Genomic DNA, 19,974 nt, shown 5'->3' on the forward strand with positions numbered 1-19,974 from the left:
AGTTATTAAGTAAAACACAAACACATGAAAAATCCATGTGTGTTCTGTACTTCTTGCCACCATGTTGATATTACATTTTATATAATCAATCAACAGACAGGTCATGAGCATGTAATTTGAAGACCTGAAGAAGTTAAGTCCCAGTCCCAGTTAAAAACAGGGCTTGCCAGGTACCCCAGCAACTCGGGAGGCTGAGACAGGAGGATCACAAGTTCAAAGCCAGCCTCAGCAATATCGAGGTGCTAAGCAACTCAGTGAGACTCTGTCTCTAAATAAAATACAAATAGGGCTGGTGATGTGGCTCAGTAGCCCCTGAGTTCAAACTACAATACCAAAAAACAAACAAACAAACAAACAAACAAAAAAAAAAAACAGGGCTTAGCCAGGAACAGTGTTGTCCGCCTATAATCCTAGTGGCTTGGGAGGCTGAGCAGGAGGATGGTGAGTTCAAAGCCTGCCTCAACAAAAGCAAGGCACTAAGCAACTCAGTGAGACCCTGTCTCTAAATAAAATACAAAACAGGGCTGGGAATATGGCTCAGTGTCAAGTGCCCCTGAGTTCAAACCTCGGTACCCCTCCAAAAAAACAAAAAGAAACATCTATGAAACTAGGTAAAATGACAACCCCACTCCCAAATGGTTTCTTCTATTTGTAAATGCCAGCAGTGATTTATGATAGACTCTATGGGAAGGAACAATGGAGACAAGCTGTTTAATAGACTTTAGTAAACATGGCAGAAGGAATTAATAAAAATTTTATTAATATAGCAGCTACCTCAAATGATAAGAGAACTCCATACATAAATATAAAATTGAATTCATCATATTATACTTTAAAAATGCCCACATCTAGTATTTTGAAATCCTCTAATTTACTGCTCTAAAATTAAAACAACCTGTAATATACTTCTGATATACTCTAACCCTCAATGACTGGTAGTCATAGATATGAGAACAGAAACTGAGTTTCCATAAAATCATTACATAACTTTCTTTTAAGATAAGAACTACTTTAAAATGTAACTACTTTAAAAAGTAACTCTGTAATGCTCCAACTCCTCAGAAAAACTTACCTTCTCATTTTTTCTTCTGCTGATGATTCTGTCTAAACCATTAAAAGCACCGGATGCAACAAACAGGATATTTGTTGTATCAACTTGTACTGTTTCTCCTCGTAGCTTTCGGGAATTCTTCTCTGGAACATTGACTATTGTGCCTTCTAGTAGTTTTAATAAGCCCTAAATAAAGAATGATTTATAGCATCACCATATATAAGTGCATTATTTATCATAATTTACGTAATGGCATTCAATGGGGAAATAATATGTGGTTATGGTCAATGAGCATAACTAATGAAAACTCCCACATAACAACTAACATAAAAAATCAAATGTACCTATCAGCTTAATAATTCATGAATTTATTTGAAATGAATACAAGACTCCTGATGCATTGTAAGTGAGGAAATAGTCAATCTAAGAAGTTGTTTTTGATAACAAAGCCATAACTCTGACCAAAAGACAGAATTATGATTCTATAAAATGGTTCCTAAACATAGTGGGAGCATTCAAAATTTGAAAATAGTTGGTTTGTCTTTCATATAAATTAAAATTCTTTTCTACTCCAGTTTAAACTTTGGAAATATATTTTGAGATGCCTTCATAAAAATAAAATTATCTAGCACATATCTTTGTTACTGTTTAAAAAGTGAAGCAATTTGCTATACCTTTTAGTTTATATCATAATTAATTACCACTAAAAGGTTAAGTTGGCCAATAGATCATTGTAACTTCAATTATGACTCTGAAGGAATGACACACTATTTGACACCTATCTTCTAACTAAGTGGAAAGAATAAAACATGTATAGTTCATTCATGTCTAGTTAGAATCAGAACTTTTTCAAGAGTCTTCTAGAATGCTTAACTGGGCCTTTGAGGAATAAAAATAATAAAAATTAAGTTTTGTTTTTTCTGTTCTTTAAAATATTTTTAATTTCTCAAGAAAAGTAATTTGTTACATAAAATCATTAATAACTTTCTTTTAAGATCAGAACTACTTTAAAATGGTATGTGAAGTTTAGGGTGGGAGGAATAAAACAAATTAAAAAAAAAAAATCTAATTGAATGTGAAACCAAACGTACAATATTTGGGAAGCTGATGTATTCCCTTCCTTTTAGTGGGCTTGAACAAAATATTCAACTGCTTACTTGCTGAACGCCTTCTCCACCTACATCCCGTAATTGATGAATGCCTGGCACACTGCCAATCTTATCTACTTCATCCAGAAAGACAATTCCTATAATTTAAGGAGGATTCTATTTATAATATGAAAATGATATACACAAGATAGCCTCAGCTTTAAAAGACTAGAGAACTACTGAGCAAGGTTGTTCAATTTTTCATACTTAACATATGCAATGGATTGATATATTAAAAACATATTGCTCTCTAATTCATCTATCGTTTTGTGCAAATACTTTGAAATTTATTCAATAATATCATTTGAGTATGATAAGCAAAGCTCTTTGATAACAGTTATCTACTCCACTAATATACTCAAGTTCTTTAATATGAGAAGCTGAGATACAGTGTGGAAGCATGAGGTACATGCAGTGCTGGCAGTAGCAAAACTTTAGCTTGCTCTTTCCCATCTACATTCTTGCATTTAAAAAATATTTATTTATTTACTTTATTTATTTACTTTTATGTGGTGCTGAGGACTGAACCCAGGGCCTTGCATGTGCTAGGTGAGCACTCTACCACTGAACCACAACCCTAGCCCCCTACATTTTTGTCTTAAAGGAATTTGGACAGGAAGCTGTCATGCTCTTCATGTAAACAAGTACACAGGATAGATGGAGAAATGAAGCATTTATGCCATCCTGTAGGTCAACAGGCTAAACTGTTTCTAGACTCACCCATTCTAAACTCACCTGCTCTTGCCCAAGTCCCCACTCCTGTCCCTACCCCAGCATTAGGAGTCTGGAGGGGAGTTAGACAAGGAAAAACAATGATAATGTTAAGGATCTAATGGAATAGTAACTTGACCCTAGCAGCCACCTTAGTGACCAAAAGATAAAGCAAACTTATGGCCCTTACTGAATGTACTAGAAAGTATATAACAAAGGTACTTCTATAAAATTATAGAATTTTAACCATTAACTCAAAACAAATGTTGTTTCTTAATATTAATTTCCCAAAATATTAAATCTGGGGATAGACAAGCTATGCTGCCAACATACCTTGTTGTGCTTTTTCTACATTATAATTGGCATCTTGGAGCAGTTTGGCAATCACAGATTCAATATCTTCACCTACATATCCAGCCTGAGTCAAAGTTGTACAGTCACAGATAGCAAAAGGGACATCAAGGCATTTAGCTAAAGTTTGTGCCAGCAGGGTTTTACCTAAAAACAGAAACAGAAACTAAAAGTTTACTAAAAATAAATTGACAATAAGTTTTTCTACAAAAATGCAAAATAAATTTGAGTAGTTTATAATAAAAGTCATTAACTGGAAGACCTTTTCTCCACTATTATTCAGATCTAATTTTATCTTATTATTATTCCTGTTAAGAAGTTAGGAATTGGCCAGAAGGTCAATACTAACATCTCAAGGTCAGCTTGAAGCCTAAACAAGAAAACTGACAATGTATTTAGAAAATCAGTCTTAAATTTTCTTCATAAAATCCAGAATCCCTCAATCACAGATATAAATTACAGAATCATTTATATTCTATTTTTTTAAGTCACTAGTAAAATTTCCCAGGAAGTTATTTACCTGACCCAGTTGGTCCAAGCAGCAAAATATTACTTTTTTCAAGTTTTATATCATCATGAGAAGAATCCAATACTTCACCTCCTCGTTTTTCCTGAGGTATTTGTTGATTTACCTGTTGCTGCATTGATGCTCCTAAAGCATTACCATGTGGGCTAATTCCAGCAATCTGAAGCAATTCTGAAAAAAAAGCCAAAGGAATTACTAGAGCTGCATCTGAATTTTCTTGAAAATAGGCTCCATAAAACTCTATATCTAAAACTAAATTCCAATTTAGAAAAATTTAAATGTCAACATTTTTTCTTATCTAAAAAAGGAAAAAAAAATCTCCAATTATGTCTAGCAAGAAATGTACAACACAAAATTATACAAAGAATCAAGGAAAGAAAATGGATTCTTCCCACCCTCATTATTTAATAAATGTTAAAGAATGATATTTCACCCAAAGGAAGGCAGTAATAGTGCTAAGAGTCAGAAATCTTTAGCTAAATGTACAACACAAATAGCTATATGATCCTTGGCAAGTGTATGTTTATGGCACAATGTTCACTGTGATTCAAATAGCAATAATACCTGTCCTGTTGATTTCAAACACACAATTGAAAAGAGTAGATAAAATGCAATTGATTTGGGGGCATGCTGAAAGATGAAAATGGGATGTTATTTTTTTTTTTTCAGCAAGAGAAATGATGAATGGAAAGAGGAAAAAACAATTAGATTCTAGTCTCAATTCTGTTGCTTCAGGGATATGGGACCATGGAAAGACACTTAACTTTCCTGGACCTGCTTCCATATTTACAATGGGAAAATACTAAAACATATGACCTTTATAGTTTCTTTCACATCTCGAAATGATTGTATGAGTATCCAAAAAAACAAAAACAAAATAAAGGGGTTGGAGTGGTGGCTCAGTGGTAGAGTGCTCGCCTAGCATGCATGAGGCACTGGGTTCCATCCTCGGCACCACATAAAAACAAACTAATGTATCCATCTAAAACTAAAAAGATACATAAAAATAATAAATATTTAAAAAATAAAAAAATATAAAACATGGTTAAGTCTCACTATTCCTGGCCCTATCTGAATCTCTGATTTTGACAGGTCTCAAAAGGGAGCTCTCTAGTCCGTTCAATATAGATACAATGCCTAATTAGACAGGATTAATATTGCTGGTAAGTATCAGTTTATCAGCTCAGGTCCCTACCAAAATGAATCTTTTTTTTTTTTTTTTAAAGACATCCCTGTGGTGTCATGTAGAAATAACTAAGAAAGAACTGTGATTTCTTTATATATATATATATATATATATTTTTTAATTGTAGTTGGACATAACACCTTTATTTCACTAGTTTATTTTTGTATGTGGTGCTGAGGATCGAACCCGGAGTCTCGCACATGCAAGGCGAGCACTCTACCACTGAGCCACAATCCCAGAATCTTTTTAAAAAAAGAATGAATCTTTTACAAAAAAATTTTTTGTAGTTGTAGATGGAAAGCATGCCTTTATTTTATTTTATTTATTTTTTTTATGCAATGCTAAGGATCAAATCCAATGTCTCAGACATGCTAGGCAAGTGTTCTGCCACTGAGCTACAGCCCCAGCCCCCCAAAATCAATCTTCATTCTCGCTTTCTCTTGGTTGAGGGAAAGAATCCAACTAATTTTTAAAGATTATCCAAAATTGTAAATATCTAGATTATTCCTGGTTCTTAGCATTTGAGAAATATCATACTTGTTTATATTTCTGGATTTATTTTTAAGTTGTTTCTAAGAAATGGGTTAAAAATATCAGTGCTTTTTCAATGCATTAATTTAATCAAACATGGTTCAGTAGACATACCTTATTATGGTCCTATTCCATCTGGCTGTCACTTTTAAACTCTCTTCATACTTAAGGTAAAGGGTTAATCTAGTCATCAAATTTGTGTTCAACTAACATTTGAATTTAAGTTGTGCTCCATTTGAGAGATAATGATTTGTGAAAAATTCATAATCTGCATCAGGTAAGAAAACTCACTCTCCTATATGAGTTTAATTAAATTATTGGTAAAATCTTTTTTTTTTAATTTCAGAAAAATCTACTTAGGAATTGTGACAATGTGGAAGGGATCTGGCTGCATTTTAGCTGTGCTCAATGGAAAAAAATGATTCAGATAAATAATTTGAACAAAATTACAAATGCTATATTAACTACATAATAGGTGTTTAATTTACTCAATGATTCAAATTTTTAAAAAGAGGAATAATTTGCCAGGCATGGTGGCACACACCTGTAATCCCAGAGACTCGAGAGGCTGAGGCAGGAGGATTTCAAGTTCAAAGCCAACCTCAGCAAAAGGAAAGTGCTAAGCAACTTAGTGAGACCCTGTCTCTAAATAAAATACAAAATAGGACTGGGGGTGTGGCTCATTGGTTCAGTGCCCCTGAGTTCAATCTCCAGTACCAAAAAAAAAAAAAAAGAAAAAGAAACAATATTATGTTCCAGTGATAGAGGAAAAAAAGTTATATCAGTATAAAAGTTGTATGCTGATCTCCAAGAGATTTCCAAAGGGTTTCAGGAGAATAATTTTGATTATATATGATTTTGGTCTAGTGGCCTAACTTAGAACCTAAAATCCTATGTAAGACTTTACTAAACTGTACATAATGATACATTAAAACAAGTAAATTGCTTTTACCTAAGTTATTCAATACTGTCAATTGTTAACATTTAATAACATTAAATTACTACATGTATTACAAGACAGGTCTTTCAAAATACTCACTACAGACTTTCTTTACTAATTCATACCAGTTCTACTAGCCATCAGTATACTTATGAATATACTGCTGAGTCAATATGTAATTATATTTTTGGACTATGAAATATAGATTATACATGCACTTAGTTTATTATTTAGATCTTACATTCTTATATAATCTAATTCTATTGAAATTGGTTAAATTTCTTAATTTTATCATGCACAATATATCAGCATTTCCATAGATTTAAAAATAACTAGTGACAAATATACTTTTCTTATATGCAGAAAATTCATGCCAGAGGTGATAAAACAGTTATATTATAATGGCTCAAATGTATGTGTAGTATACTTTAAAGAGTTGATATATAGTACTGCTTGGTTCAAAGGCAAAGGTGCAAGTATCAAACTGTCAATTTTCCTCTGTTATTTCAATTAATAAAGCAAAAAAACATGTTAACCTTATTATGACACCTCTGGAACCTTCACCTTCTGTGCAGCAGCCAAAAGAATGGTATAAATTTCAATGGTATAAGACTCTCTTTGATGTATTAGGTCCAATTCCAAACCCTCCATCAGACTATCTGTTAATTATAGGTGCAAAGAGCTAGAAACAATGAACTGGGGCTTATTCATAATTTGCAAGACTTTAAATTTCATAAATACCAAAAAAGAAATGGAGCAAAGAGTAGCTGGAAGATACTTTGCCCTCTATTAAAGTTCTAATCACTTAAAGCAGGCCAACTCTAATTTTATATCTTTATTTTATTATTATTTTTTTAACCAAAGATATAAAATAGCAAACTACAGATTTTAAAAAGAACCTGTTAATGTATTTATATTTATAGAGAAAAACTACATAAAATACTTTGTATTTCTCCAAGCTATGCTTTAAGAGTGTCATAACAGAAAAGATAAAATCAACTGCTTGAAATAACCCAACTACACAAATTAGGTATGATAAACTGTTCCCAACTTAGTATCAACCATGTATGATAAACACATTTAAAAAATACACATCTTTCTGGTATACAAGGAAATATATGTTTATCATTACTATCAAATGTTGAGACATTTGACTAAGGTAAATCTCAAAAGGAAGGAAGATTACAGAGGAGGATCTGAGAGATCACTTACTTGTAAATCTGTACTCATCTTCCCGTCTTCTTATTTCTAACTCTAAGAAAAAGATGGAAATAGTAACATGTGAAAATATTACATATTAGTTTAGTTTTGGAGAACAATGAGTATCCCATCTCTTGCCCTCTTTCAAATATATTTAACAGATGTATTCATTAACATTGTTTTTAGCTTTTCACTTCAGCCTTCCAAGTTCCTGGAAATGAAAAAATTTGTACACTATATCCTTTCTATATTAAACAAAACCAAACCAGGTTTAATGATGACTGCCTGGTTGCTAATATTCACATTTGTCAGATTAAAAATAGGCATCTATTATGAGTATAATGATTTAAATTCTCAATAAGAGTTAAAAATCATTCATATTATGAATATCACAACTGTTGCTCTTTCAGTACCTAAAACAATATTAACTTACTGACTAAAGGAAACAGAAAAATTTTTGCTCCATGACTAGACAGTGCCATTTGGACCTTATAAAAATGAAGGTTCCAAGTCTTCCATTACTTATGACTCACACTTTCTAAAAATAAAGTAACTGATACTATCACATAACTATTCTGCAGTTCAACAGATGAACAAGTGTCTTCACTGAAATAAGTTGTTTATTTAGCAGCCACTCAAGGTAATCAAAAGATATTATAGAGTTATAAATTTAAGTATTTAGCAGAACTTTCTCAAATTGTATAGTAATGACAAAAAAGAACCTAAAAGGATAGACTGTAGATATAAATCAGAAATCAGGACTCTCTGAAAAACAAAATAGAGTTAAATATTTACATTTTATTCATAGTTATTTTTTAATGAAAGAATTCTATTTATATAATATACATTACTGTCCACAGTAAGTTGAGATTATATGGTATACTGGTATTTAGAATCTAAGATTTATAAAATTTGCACTTACAATGACTTACAAATTTGCCCTTCACCTTGCACTCTGTAGTTTGGGCCCACAAAAGAAAGAGTGCAAGATATCTTGTATTAATAGTTACCATCTCCACATATCTCTGACTTAGGCAAATGAAATTCTGTATCCTGAATCCAAAAGAGAACTGATATTTTCATGGTGAACTAGTTGTGGTGAAGTCTGTAATTCAAAGACAGTAACTCAATCTTTACCCCAGTGGTCTTCAACATTTTTTTTCTTTCTGGTAGTGCTGAGTCTCCCTTTACTAGGCAAACACTCTACCACTGACCTACACACCCCTTTCAAACATCTTTTCCTGAGACCTTTAACAAGAAATATTTTATTTTGTGACTTAGAACCCATATATGCATAACTTAAAACTTATCTACAAGTTAATGTACTCTGGCATTTTCTTTCTTTTGGTACTGGAGATTGAACCCAGGGGCACTTCACCATAAGCTATTTTATTTTTTTATTTTGAAACAGGGTCTCATTAAGTTGCTGAGCCTCTAACTCACAATTCTCCTGCTTCAGCCTTCCAAGTTCCTGGAATTACAGGAATGTGCCTCCATGCCCAGCTACTCTGGTAGTTTCTATTCACTCCTAGTTTTAAAAAAAAAAAAATGCTATTAGCATCCTGTCAAAATGACTTCATAATCCACTAAGGGAAAGCAACCTGCATTTTGAACAATGCTACATTGTACTAAAAAGCATTTTAGGCAGGCACTGTGGCATATGCCTGTAATCCCAGCAGTTTAGGAAGCTGAGGCAGGAAGATCACAAGTTTTGAGTCCAGCCTCCAGCAATTTAGTGAGGCCCTAAGCAACTTAAATAAGATCCCATCTTAAAATAAAAAATAAAAAGGGCTAGGGATCAGTGGTTAAGCACCCCTGTGTTCAATCCCCAGAAAATTATTTTAAGACAAAAGCAAGGAATTACAAAAAAAGATTAATTCTAAGTATAGTAATTTCTATTTTGGTCAATTATCAAAAGCACTAACCTCTAGGTGTTAATGATGTCTGCTTCTCAACCTCTGCCTGCTGTCTCAGATTGGCTGGGATATTATTATATATCCTCTTATAATGATTATATACAGCGACTGAAAGCACCTTCTTAGCAAATGACTGGCCAACAACATACTTATCGAGGTAGTTATATATCTGAAAAATGATTAGGTATCAATAAGTTACTATGAGTTATCATAAATCATACACATTATATGCTAAACATATTTGTAGAGTTTTAAATTTGAACAGACTCTCATTAAAAATAAAATGCTAAGGACATGATACATTAAGTAGAAATGATTCAAAGGTCTAAATCTTTAATGAACAAAAACCACATCATTAGTTTTCTAGCTTAACAAAGTATTACTGTTCCCTATTAGGGTTATGCTAATTTCTATTCTGTAAATAATGCCATAGATTCTATTTTTTTTAAAGTTAATATTAAAGTCATTAAAATACCTACCATGCCACCATATATCTAAACCTATCATCATTAATGTAAATAATCTAAAAATATATTTTCTATATCTCTCTCAATCACATGGACATAACATTCTTCATAGATACTATATTATAAAACTACCCTTTTCAGAAAGAGACATGATAGCCAGGCACGGTGGCACACACCTGTAATCCCAGCAACTCGGGAGGCTGAGGGAGGAGGATCGAAAGTTCAAAGCCAGCCTCAGCAACGGCAAGTCGCTAAGCAACTCAGTGAGACCCTGTCTCTAAATAAAATACAAAATAGAGCTGGGGATGTGGCTCAGTGGCCAAGTGCCCCTGAGTTCATTCCCTGGTACCAGCCCCCCTAAAAAAAAAAAAAAAAAAAGAAAGAAAGAAAGAAAGGAAAAACAAAAAGAAATAAGACATTATACAAGTAAAAGGCATAAGTTATACTACCAGTTTCCATGTGTTTCACTACTCTGATATTAATCTTAAAGCATTCATTCATCTAAGTGGCAATCTAAAAGCCTTATTTTTAAAAAATTTTTTGTAGAAGTAGATGGACAGAATGCCTTTATTTTTTTTGTTTATTTTATGAGGTGCTGAGGATCGAACCCAGTGCCTCACTTGCCTAGTGCATGCTAGGCAAGTGCTCTACCACTGAGCTACAGCCCCAGTCCAAAATGCCTTATTTTTTCCCCCCTTGTAGTATAAGAGATTGAACCCAAGGGTACTTTACCCCTGAGTTATACCCCAAGTCCTTTTCCATTTTGAGACAAGGTCTCGCTAAGTTGTTCAGGCTGGACTCAAACTTGCAACCTCTCCCTCAGCCTCCCAAGGTAAATTCCTTCAATTTTTAGTGAATAAAAATGAACTGATAATAATCACCAACCCTTGAAAATAGTTAAACTGCTTAGTTTCTAAACCTTTGACTCAGCTGAAGTCTACACAAATTAGGAGAGATACAAAACTTAATAGCTACACACACACACACACTTTTAATGAGGTACTGAAAATTGAACCCAGGGGTGCTCTACACCACCGAGCTTCATCCCCAGCTCTTTTTACTTTTCATTTTGAGTCAGGATGTCACTAAGCTGCCCAGGTTGGCCTCAAACTTGCAATTCTCCTGCCTGAGCCTCTTGAGTCAATGGAATTACAGATGTGTGCCACCATGACTAGCTCTTTTTTTTTAAAAAATTATTTTTTAGTTTTAGGTTGACACAGTATCTTTATTTATTTTATTTTTATGTGGTGCTGAGGATCGAAACCAGTGCCCAATGCATGCTAGGCAAGCACTCTACCACTGAGCCACAGCCCCAGCCCCACCATGCCTAACTCTTCTTAGCTATATTTTCCATGACATTACTGTTACATGACAAATGCTTTAGCTGCTACACAACTAAATTTTATTATAGATTTTAAAAAATATAATATGCTTCTCACAAATTAAATATATGAATCTCCAAATCTGTCACAGCACATTTGGGGATAGAGACAAATACATAGTATAAGATATAGTTTAAAAAAAAGATACACTGAGGCAGAGTGAGAAATAATTTAAGTGTACACATATCTGAGACACAGAGGAGTAAGTACAAGTCCAGGAGGCAGGGGCTCCTGGTTCTTTAAAACCACACATCATGTGCCCAAAGGAGCTATCATGTGCACACTCTGCCATGTTTCACAAGACCAAACCACACTCTATTTGAGACTTCTGGCAAGAGCCCACACCACAAAAGCCATGATTATATACAGGGCAGCCCTAGTAGTGATTGTGAAAAAAAATTACTTGACACTGTTATACTAAAAGCCTTTCTACCATAAAATAGACTAATTTAAGGGGGAATAATTGCAAACTCGTGTTACTTAGGGGCCCAAGCTAACAAAATAAGTTAATAGCTGAACTTTTTTAAGGATATTATTTCAGACTAGGTATTAATACCATTTTAATAATCATCCAAATATATTTCATTAATACTAAGTATGGTAATCATGACAAGGGAAAAAGCAATGGACTCCAAATGTAAATTCCAACTACCAAATCTCAGTTAACAATTTAGTCAGATACAGCCTATAGTAAGAACTTATAGGTCTGGGGTTGTGTGGCTCAGTGGTAGAGCACTTGCCTGGCACGTGTGAGGCATTGGGTTTGATTCTGAGAACCACATAGAAATAAATAAATAAAGGTATCTTATTTCATAATAAAGACACATGTCCATTTACAGCTTTTGAAAAAGAACTTATAGCTAAGCATAGTGGCACACACCAGTAATTCTAGTGACTTGGGAATTCTGGGGCAGGGGGATTGCAAGTTTGCAGCCAGCCTCTAAAACTAAGTTAAACCCTCCTGTCTCAAAATAAAAAGAATTATAAAAAGGACTGAGGATAAAGCTTAGTGGTAGAGCATACTGGGTTCAGTTCCTGGTAACAACAACAAAAAATTACAATACTTATTTATATACCAGTGTTAGGATTCAGTATAAACATGAGAAAGGAAAATAATGTAATGTTTCCAAGACAAAATATTATAAAAGACCAAGCTAAAACCTATACCTTCTTAGGGGGAGGAGGAGGTTTCTGTTGGAATGCCAATTTTACAGCTTCTGCAGCTGATTCCGGTTCTTTAATTATGCTTTTCTTTGAGTCTGCTTCAGATAGGACAACAAAAAAATGATGGCATTTTTCACACTTTACAAAGCGGGTGGATGCTGAAAAAGAAAACAGAAATCAGCAAAGGAACATTTAAAAATAATCCCAATAGTGTTTTTTTTTTTTTTTTTTTTTATATTACAGGACAGCAATCTTTTATTGAATCTTTTTTGTCTAAAACTATGCATGGAGTTTTATTTACTCATAAATTAGAATGAGTCTAACATCACTATACCAAACCAGTATTATTTACAAAAATGAACCTTTGGTTTATCACCAGGTTCACAGGACTAAGTTTTAAATCCACTTCAGTTTAACTTTTAAAATCTCTCTGCCATCAAATGCCCAGAAACCCTTACAGGGTAGGGGCAGCCTTTTGACAGCAAATTCATCATTCACCAGGAATGTAAAACCACAAGTGAACAACAACAACAGAAAGATTAAATCATTCCAAACAATTCCTATTTGCTTTCCAAAAGCATGCTATGTCTAATTCTCCCTTTCTTTGCAGACAGGTGGGAGAAGGACCCATAGAGTACATTAATATTGATTAAATTAACCTCTTTGAAAAGGAAGCAAGATGGCTTAGTGTATATGAGGATGAACTGCTGTGGATGACACTAGCAGATAAAGTAAACTTCAAACTCAATTAAAACACATACCCAGCAACCAGCCAGTTCAAACAGATAACTTCTCATCTTTTTTCTCATTCAATTTAAATCACAGGTATTCTCCAGTTAAATATAGTGCCAAAATTTTGCAAAACAGGTAATAAACTTCTTATAAATTCAAATTAGAATGTTAAATAATAAAAATTGCTGGCATATTGTACAGTTTCTGACAGACTCCAATATGCTGGGTCCCAGAAAGTAATTCATCTCAGTTGCTAGTAAAAAGGTAAATTTTATATATACATAAAAAGACAATATAATGAGACTGTAGTGTCGTCTGTCAAAAAGAATATGTAGAATGGAATTTTCAGTAAACGCCTGGAATGAAGGGCAATCAGAAAACAAGAGAAAGCAAGATTCATATAAGTTAATTCCTAATTTGAGAAATCAATAAATTGTATACATAAATTGATAAATACTGTCTCCATAGGTCACTAATTCCAAGGACTAGTTAGTAGTTAGTTTCTAACTAAATTATTACAGGACATTCTGGTGTATGCTCTCTTCTTGTGATCAGTTTGTTCTCGCAAGACTCCAACAAGCACTTGCTTTTGAAAACAACTCAGCAGAAGGCTCTGAGGCAGTCACACTTCATTTAGAAACTTGCCAGATAATAACTATCAAGACTCCAATAATCACTGACAGGACAAGTACCAGGATACACATCTTCTTGCGAGATTTTTTCTGATAGTAAGCAGCTCACTGTAACTGATCAGTGGCTCTTTCAACATGCACCTCTGAGCTTTCCACATTGGCTTCTATGCTATCAATCAGATCACCTTGGTCATGGATCATCATGGCCAAATCTTTAAATATCTGATTGACATCCAAAATGTCAGCCTCCAGCTGCCGAATAGCCGTTTCCCTCTCTTTAATGAGTTCCAGATCCTGCTCAGTGATGGCTGCCTCATCCTCCTGGCTCTGCATCTGGTTCCACTCTTCATGGCTGTCAAATGAAACAAGCTGCTCCTCTCTTTGTCTCTCTTCTGCAGAAAGACGAGATCCAGCTCTTGCTCTGGCAATACTCTCCTTTTCCTTTTCAGATACCCTTCTCTGAACAGCCTGGAAATTATTTAAGGCTGCAGAGAAGTCATTCATGAGGCGTTCTTTCTGAAGTTTCTGCTGGCGCTGTTCTGATGTAGATAAGGGAAGGGGTAAGGACCCTAATTCCTTCAGCAATTCATTTGTTTCCTTGGCAAGCTGATTTGTGGAGTGCTGCAACTGCTGCAGATTTTCCTGTAGCTTGCTTGAGTCCTGCTTAGTTCCTAGTTGGCTCATCAAATTCTTTATCTGAGCAGTGGCTTGACTGATCCGCTGGATGTTGCCGCTGCATGTCTGGATGATGCTGTTGAAGTCCCGGAGCTGGGGCCCCGAGGGCCCCGGGTTTCGGTACATGTCTAAGGGACCGTAGGACATGACGAGGAACTGAAACCAGCTCGCCTTGCACCGCGTTCCTACCGGAAGCAGCCACCAGAAGGTACCCGCAGTCTGAGAGCCCAATAGTGTTTTTTAACCTTAAAAACTCACTGTAGACTGCATGACCAATGTGATTCTACAACATGTATCATCAGAAAAATGAGAAATTATACTGCATTTATGTATGACATATCAAAGTACATACATGAATTCTACTGTCATGTATAACTAACTTGAACAAATTTCAAAAATTAAAAACAAAAACAAAAGACTCAGGTAAATGAAAATTTATGCAGTGACAAAGAGTAAGCTACAGTTCACTCCACTAGCCATGATAATAGCCTCATGTATATAAGAAGTATATTACAAGGACAGATGAATTCAGTAAACTCTTTATTCATTTTACTAGGTTGCTTCCATTTTGTGATATATTTCATTTTGAGATTATTTCAACTTCCTATTCATTAAAGACAGTTTCAAAAACCACTTTGAGAATATTGAGAAATCATATTTTACTAAGTATTTGAATGAACAGTGAACAAAAGTCAAGCACAAATAGATTAAAGTATTTTTCCACTGTTTTATTATGAAAAATTCCAAACTGTGACTTGGTAAACATTTCAAAATATTTCATAATTTACCCTAATTACTCCACTAATTCTAATTTTTTTTTCCCCCCAGTGCTGGGAATCAAACCCAGGACCTCATGCATGCCAGACAAGCACTCTACCACTAAGCCACATCCCCAGCCTCTAATTCCTATTTTTTCTGATTGAAAAATCACTAAGAAACTAACAAAATAACCTTGGTTATATTGATTTGATTTAAAGATAATCATAGTTTTTGAAAGCAACAAAATGAGGATAAAATGGGCTTCAAAATCATCAGCTATAGTTTATCTTTTTTTTAATATTTATTTTTTAGTTACAGGTGGATACAGTATCTTTATTTTTTATTTTATGTGGTGCTGAGGATCCAACCCAGTGCCTCATACATGCTAGGCAAGTGCTCTACCTCCGAGCCACAACCTCAGCCCTATAATTAATCTTGTGTTAAACCAAAAGTGACTTTTCCCCCCTTTTTCTTTTTTTAAAATCTGGCTATATATGTAATGTAGACTTATGGACATATGTTTTTGACATTCTCCAAGCCTAATCCTGTTATTGGTAACCAGGGACCTCAGAAAGCAGCATGGTAGAGCATCCCATATAAGTGCATATAATGAATACCGATTTGGAATGTCTAGATAATACAATTTTGTGGGATATTTGTGTGTGTGTGTGTGTGTGTGTGTGTGAGAGAGAGAGAGAGAGAGAGAGAGAGAGAGATCGAGAGAGAGAGATCCAGTTAGATAGGTAAAAAACAAAAGACAAAATGAATTTTAAGAAAAACTGAAAATTTTTCTTCTTTGGGAAAATTATAAATAGTATTACCTATCCATAATTACCAAGCAAGCACACCTAATAACTGACAAGCACATCTAATCTTCACAAAATAATTTAAATGAGAGCTGGGGTTGTGGCTCAGTGGTAGAGCACTTGCCTAGCATGTGTGAGGCACTGGGTTCAATTCTTAGCACCATATATGAGTAAGTAAAATAAAGGTCCATTGACAACTAAAAAATATTTTAAAAATAATAATCTGAATGAAAAGAATAGAAAATTCCATATTTAAAAAAATAGAACTCACTATTAAATCAATCAATTTAATTTTTATTTTTCCAATCTTAAACACAAGGCAATTAAAGAATACAACCTGGATAAATTCTAGCATAAAACTTTAAACTCAGGGCTGGGGTTGTGGCTCAGCGGTAAAGCACTTGCCTAGCAGTGCAAGGCACTTGGTTCGATCCTCAGCACCACATAAAAATAAATAAAGATACTGTGTCCAACTAAAAAATAAATATTAAAAAAAAAAACTTTAAATTCCAGGGGAGCTCATACATGTTTTCTATTTAATGATCACCTATAAATGTTAACCTAAAGAAAAAGATCGAGCCAGTCCAAGTACTTGCAATTAACATAAGCCCAAATACGTAACCACCATTTCCCATCAATGGGAAGAGAGCCAACACCTTATTTTATAATGAGGCAACGGTTTACAACTGTTACTGATGGTAAACAAGGAAAGAAGGAGCAGAGACGCCTCTGATCTAGTTTGGGCTGTGTGACAGGAAAATGTGGCCTAAGAACATAAGAACAAAATATTTCTCCAAGATAAATAGGTCAAAGGGAAAGAGATTACACATCAACATATCACATCTCTCTTTGCTTGCTGTGGAAAGACTGTTTAAATTCAACTTGAATACTGTATTTGCAATATAATTTTACAGTGAAACATGTTCCACATATACCCAAGTTCAAGGAATGAATTTTATTTATCAAAATGCTACATAAGGGTCAAGAGTACTCAGTAAATTAAAGCTGAAGAAATTGATGTAGCCTGTGAATTCATTGTTATTCAATAAATTCTGACATTGTAGAAAGACAAAAAAATGCTATATAAGGAAAAAATATAAGAATTTAAAGGCTTTTTTTTTTAACTCCTCAAGGGGAGGGCACAAAATTTAATTTTGTTAAATTACTAGAGAATACACACTTTTTTCCTTTAAATGATTACTACAAGTATCATACTTTAGTCCTTTCTATAATACTGACACCAATAAATATGCTTGCAGAATATGCCAAAAACAAGAGCGACCACCTTAGTGAAAACCTTCTCAGAAGATTTTTTCTTTCTTTCTTTTTTCCTTTGGTTTTTGTTTCTGTTTTGTGTTTTCTGTGTGTGGTGCTGGGAATGAAATAACACACTTATGCATGCTAGGCAAGTGGTCTACCACTGAGTTACACCCTCAACACCGGGAGATTTGTTTAAATCAAAGTTCCTCATGATTCCAAATACATTTCAAGGTCCAAAATAAAATCTTCAAGCCAATGTAATAATGTTTAATACAAACCTCAACAGACACATAAGTAAGCAAGCCTTCATAAGTATTACATAAATAAAAATAACTAAAGGCTCTATCTTAAATAAAAGAAACTTCTTGTTTGATAAATTATTTTTAATAGGTAAAAGAAAATAATAAAAACATTCTTAGATTTTCTTTGTACCTCCCTAATTTCTGATCATTTTCTACATATTCATATGGTACCTATACAAATTGTATTTTATTTCCACAACATCAAACAAGAATACCTGATGTCAATATCAGCTAAGAAAACAGCAAAATCTCTACAACTATTCTCGTAAGATGGAAGTGTACTTCAGGACCCATGAGCTAAAATAGTTTTCGCATTTTTAAAAAACTGAAAAATGACAACAAAAGTCATAAAAAATTCAAATCTAAGTGTTTACATACAAAAATTCATAGGAGCAGCCACATTTATTCATTTACATTGTCTACTGTTGCTTCTGCACTTCAATTGCAGAGTAGAATAGTTGTAACAGAGACCAAATGTCCCATACAGCCTAAAATATTTACTATTTGGCCTTATACAGTAAAAATTTGTTGACTTTTGCTATACAACATTTAAAAGAAAAAACTACCCACAGAAAGAATACTTGCAAATCATGTATCTGGATATGGGTCTAGCATCAAAAATATATGAAGAACTCTTCAACAAGAAGATAAGCCAATTTTTAAATGGAGAAAGGATTTAAATAGCTATTCTTCCAAAAAAGATACAAAAATGGCCAATAATCACATGAAAAAATTATGATCATCATTAGTCACCAGGGAAATACAAATTAAAAACCACCATTGAATATTATTAAACAGCTACTATGAATAAAAAGTAAGCAGTAAAGAAGATGTGGAGAAACTGGAATCTTCATATACTGATCAATTGTAAGATGGCACAAATGCTGTAGAAAACAGTCTGGCAATTCTATAAAAACTAAACAGTTACCAGCTGACTCAGAAATTCCATTCCTATCTACCCAAAAGAAGTAAAAATGTATGTCCACACAAAAACTTATGCATGAATGTTCATAGAAACATTACTCACAATAGCCAATGAGAAGAAACAATCCAAATGTTCATTAAAAGATGCATGGCTAAAAATGGGATATTTTCAGCCACAAAAGACAATGAGGGGCTGGGGTTGTGGCTTAGCAGTAGAATGCTCACCTAGCACATGCGAGGCGCTGGGTTCGATCCTCAGACCATATAAAAATAAATAAATAAAGGTACTTTGTCCAGCTACAACTAAAAAAATAATAATAATACATATTTTTTTAAAAAGACAATGAAATATGGGGCTGGGGTTATGGCTCAGTGGTAGAGCACTTGTTTTGCATGCATGAGGCACTGGGTTCGATCCTCAGCACCACATAAAAATAAATAAATAAAGATATATATATATATATATATATATATATAGATAGATATATATATATATAAAGTCAATGAAATATTGATACATGCCACAACTGGGATGAACCTTGAAAATATGCTAACTGAAAGAAACCAGACAAAAATGCCATCTATTGTATAATACCACTATGAAATATCCAGAACAGACAAATTCAGAGACAGAAACTAGGTTAATGGTTGCCACGGCTGGGAAGAGAGGAAGGTGAAAAATGACTACTAAGAGCTATGAGATTTCTTTCTGGGATGATGAAAATGTTCTGGAATTAGAGAATTCACTGTACAACTTAGGAATATATTATATTAGTCACTGAACTGTATGTTTTAAAATGATGAATTGTATCATATGTAAATGAATTAAAAATCTTAAAAGTGAAAGAATGAAGCCTACATGTATTAATATATATTATTCTCAAAACATTGCTTTTAGGGGGTCTGGGGATATAGCTCAGTTGGTAGACTGCTTGCCTTGCATGTATAAGGCCCTGTGTTCAAATCCCACCACCACAAAAAAAAAAAGTATTATCTGATGTCAATATATGAAGGGATTACAAATACGATATGAACCTCTCTTAAGAAGGCATAAATTAATTGCTGCTTAAGATACTATAGAGAATGTATCTCTTTAATAAGAAGTTTGCCTAAAAGAATTCCAGAAAGACAAAACATTGCTTTTAGTGAAGAGAAGCAATTTGCAAAATATATGAAAAACAGACCACTTATATTTTTTCAAAAAGCATTATGTTCAATAAAGATATATTTCCAAAACCTTAACTTTATCTATAATGTCTAATTTTTTAAAAGGAGATTATATATATATGTATTTAAGTAATTTAAAATAAT

The 19,974-nt window shown here is 33.7% G+C and overlaps 2 protein-coding genes across 2 annotated transcripts in view; both read right to left on the reverse strand.

Annotated features, from left to right (window-relative positions):
* Nucleotides 1-19,974, reverse strand: part of Clpx (caseinolytic mitochondrial matrix peptidase chaperone subunit X) — a 39,442-nt gene that overhangs the window by 8,817 nt on the left and 10,651 nt on the right. The window contains exons 4-10 of the mRNA XM_027925182.3: nucleotides 12,577-12,731; nucleotides 9,570-9,729; nucleotides 7,657-7,698; nucleotides 3,782-3,958; nucleotides 3,244-3,408; nucleotides 2,209-2,297; nucleotides 1,073-1,237 (exon numbers count right to left, since the gene is read on the reverse strand). Of these exons, the coding sequence (XP_027780983.1) occupies nucleotides 1,073-1,237; nucleotides 2,209-2,297; nucleotides 3,244-3,408; nucleotides 3,782-3,958; nucleotides 7,657-7,698; nucleotides 9,570-9,729; nucleotides 12,577-12,731 (953 nt within the window). The remainder of the gene's footprint in view (nucleotides 1-1,072; nucleotides 1,238-2,208; nucleotides 2,298-3,243; nucleotides 3,409-3,781; nucleotides 3,959-7,656; nucleotides 7,699-9,569; nucleotides 9,730-12,576; nucleotides 12,732-19,974) is intronic.
* On the reverse strand, nucleotides 13,350-14,833 carry LOC139704730 (syntaxin-12). The gene has a single exon (XM_071608387.1). It carries the CDS (start codon nucleotides 14,757-14,759, stop codon nucleotides 14,043-14,045), a length of 717 nt encoding a protein of 238 aa, XP_071464488.1. The 5' UTR covers nucleotides 14,760-14,833; the 3' UTR covers nucleotides 13,350-14,042.

The sequence above is a fragment of the Marmota flaviventris genome, chromosome 2, assembly GCF_047511675.1.
Source record: "Marmota flaviventris isolate mMarFla1 chromosome 2, mMarFla1.hap1, whole genome shotgun sequence".
Taxonomy (NCBI): domain Eukaryota; kingdom Metazoa; phylum Chordata; class Mammalia; order Rodentia; family Sciuridae; genus Marmota; species Marmota flaviventris.

Coding starts and splice junctions, on each gene's coding strand:
- LOC139704730 (XM_071608387.1), bottom strand. CDS start 14,759: ATGTCCTACGGTCCCTTAGACATGTACCGAAACCCGGGGCCCTCGGGG.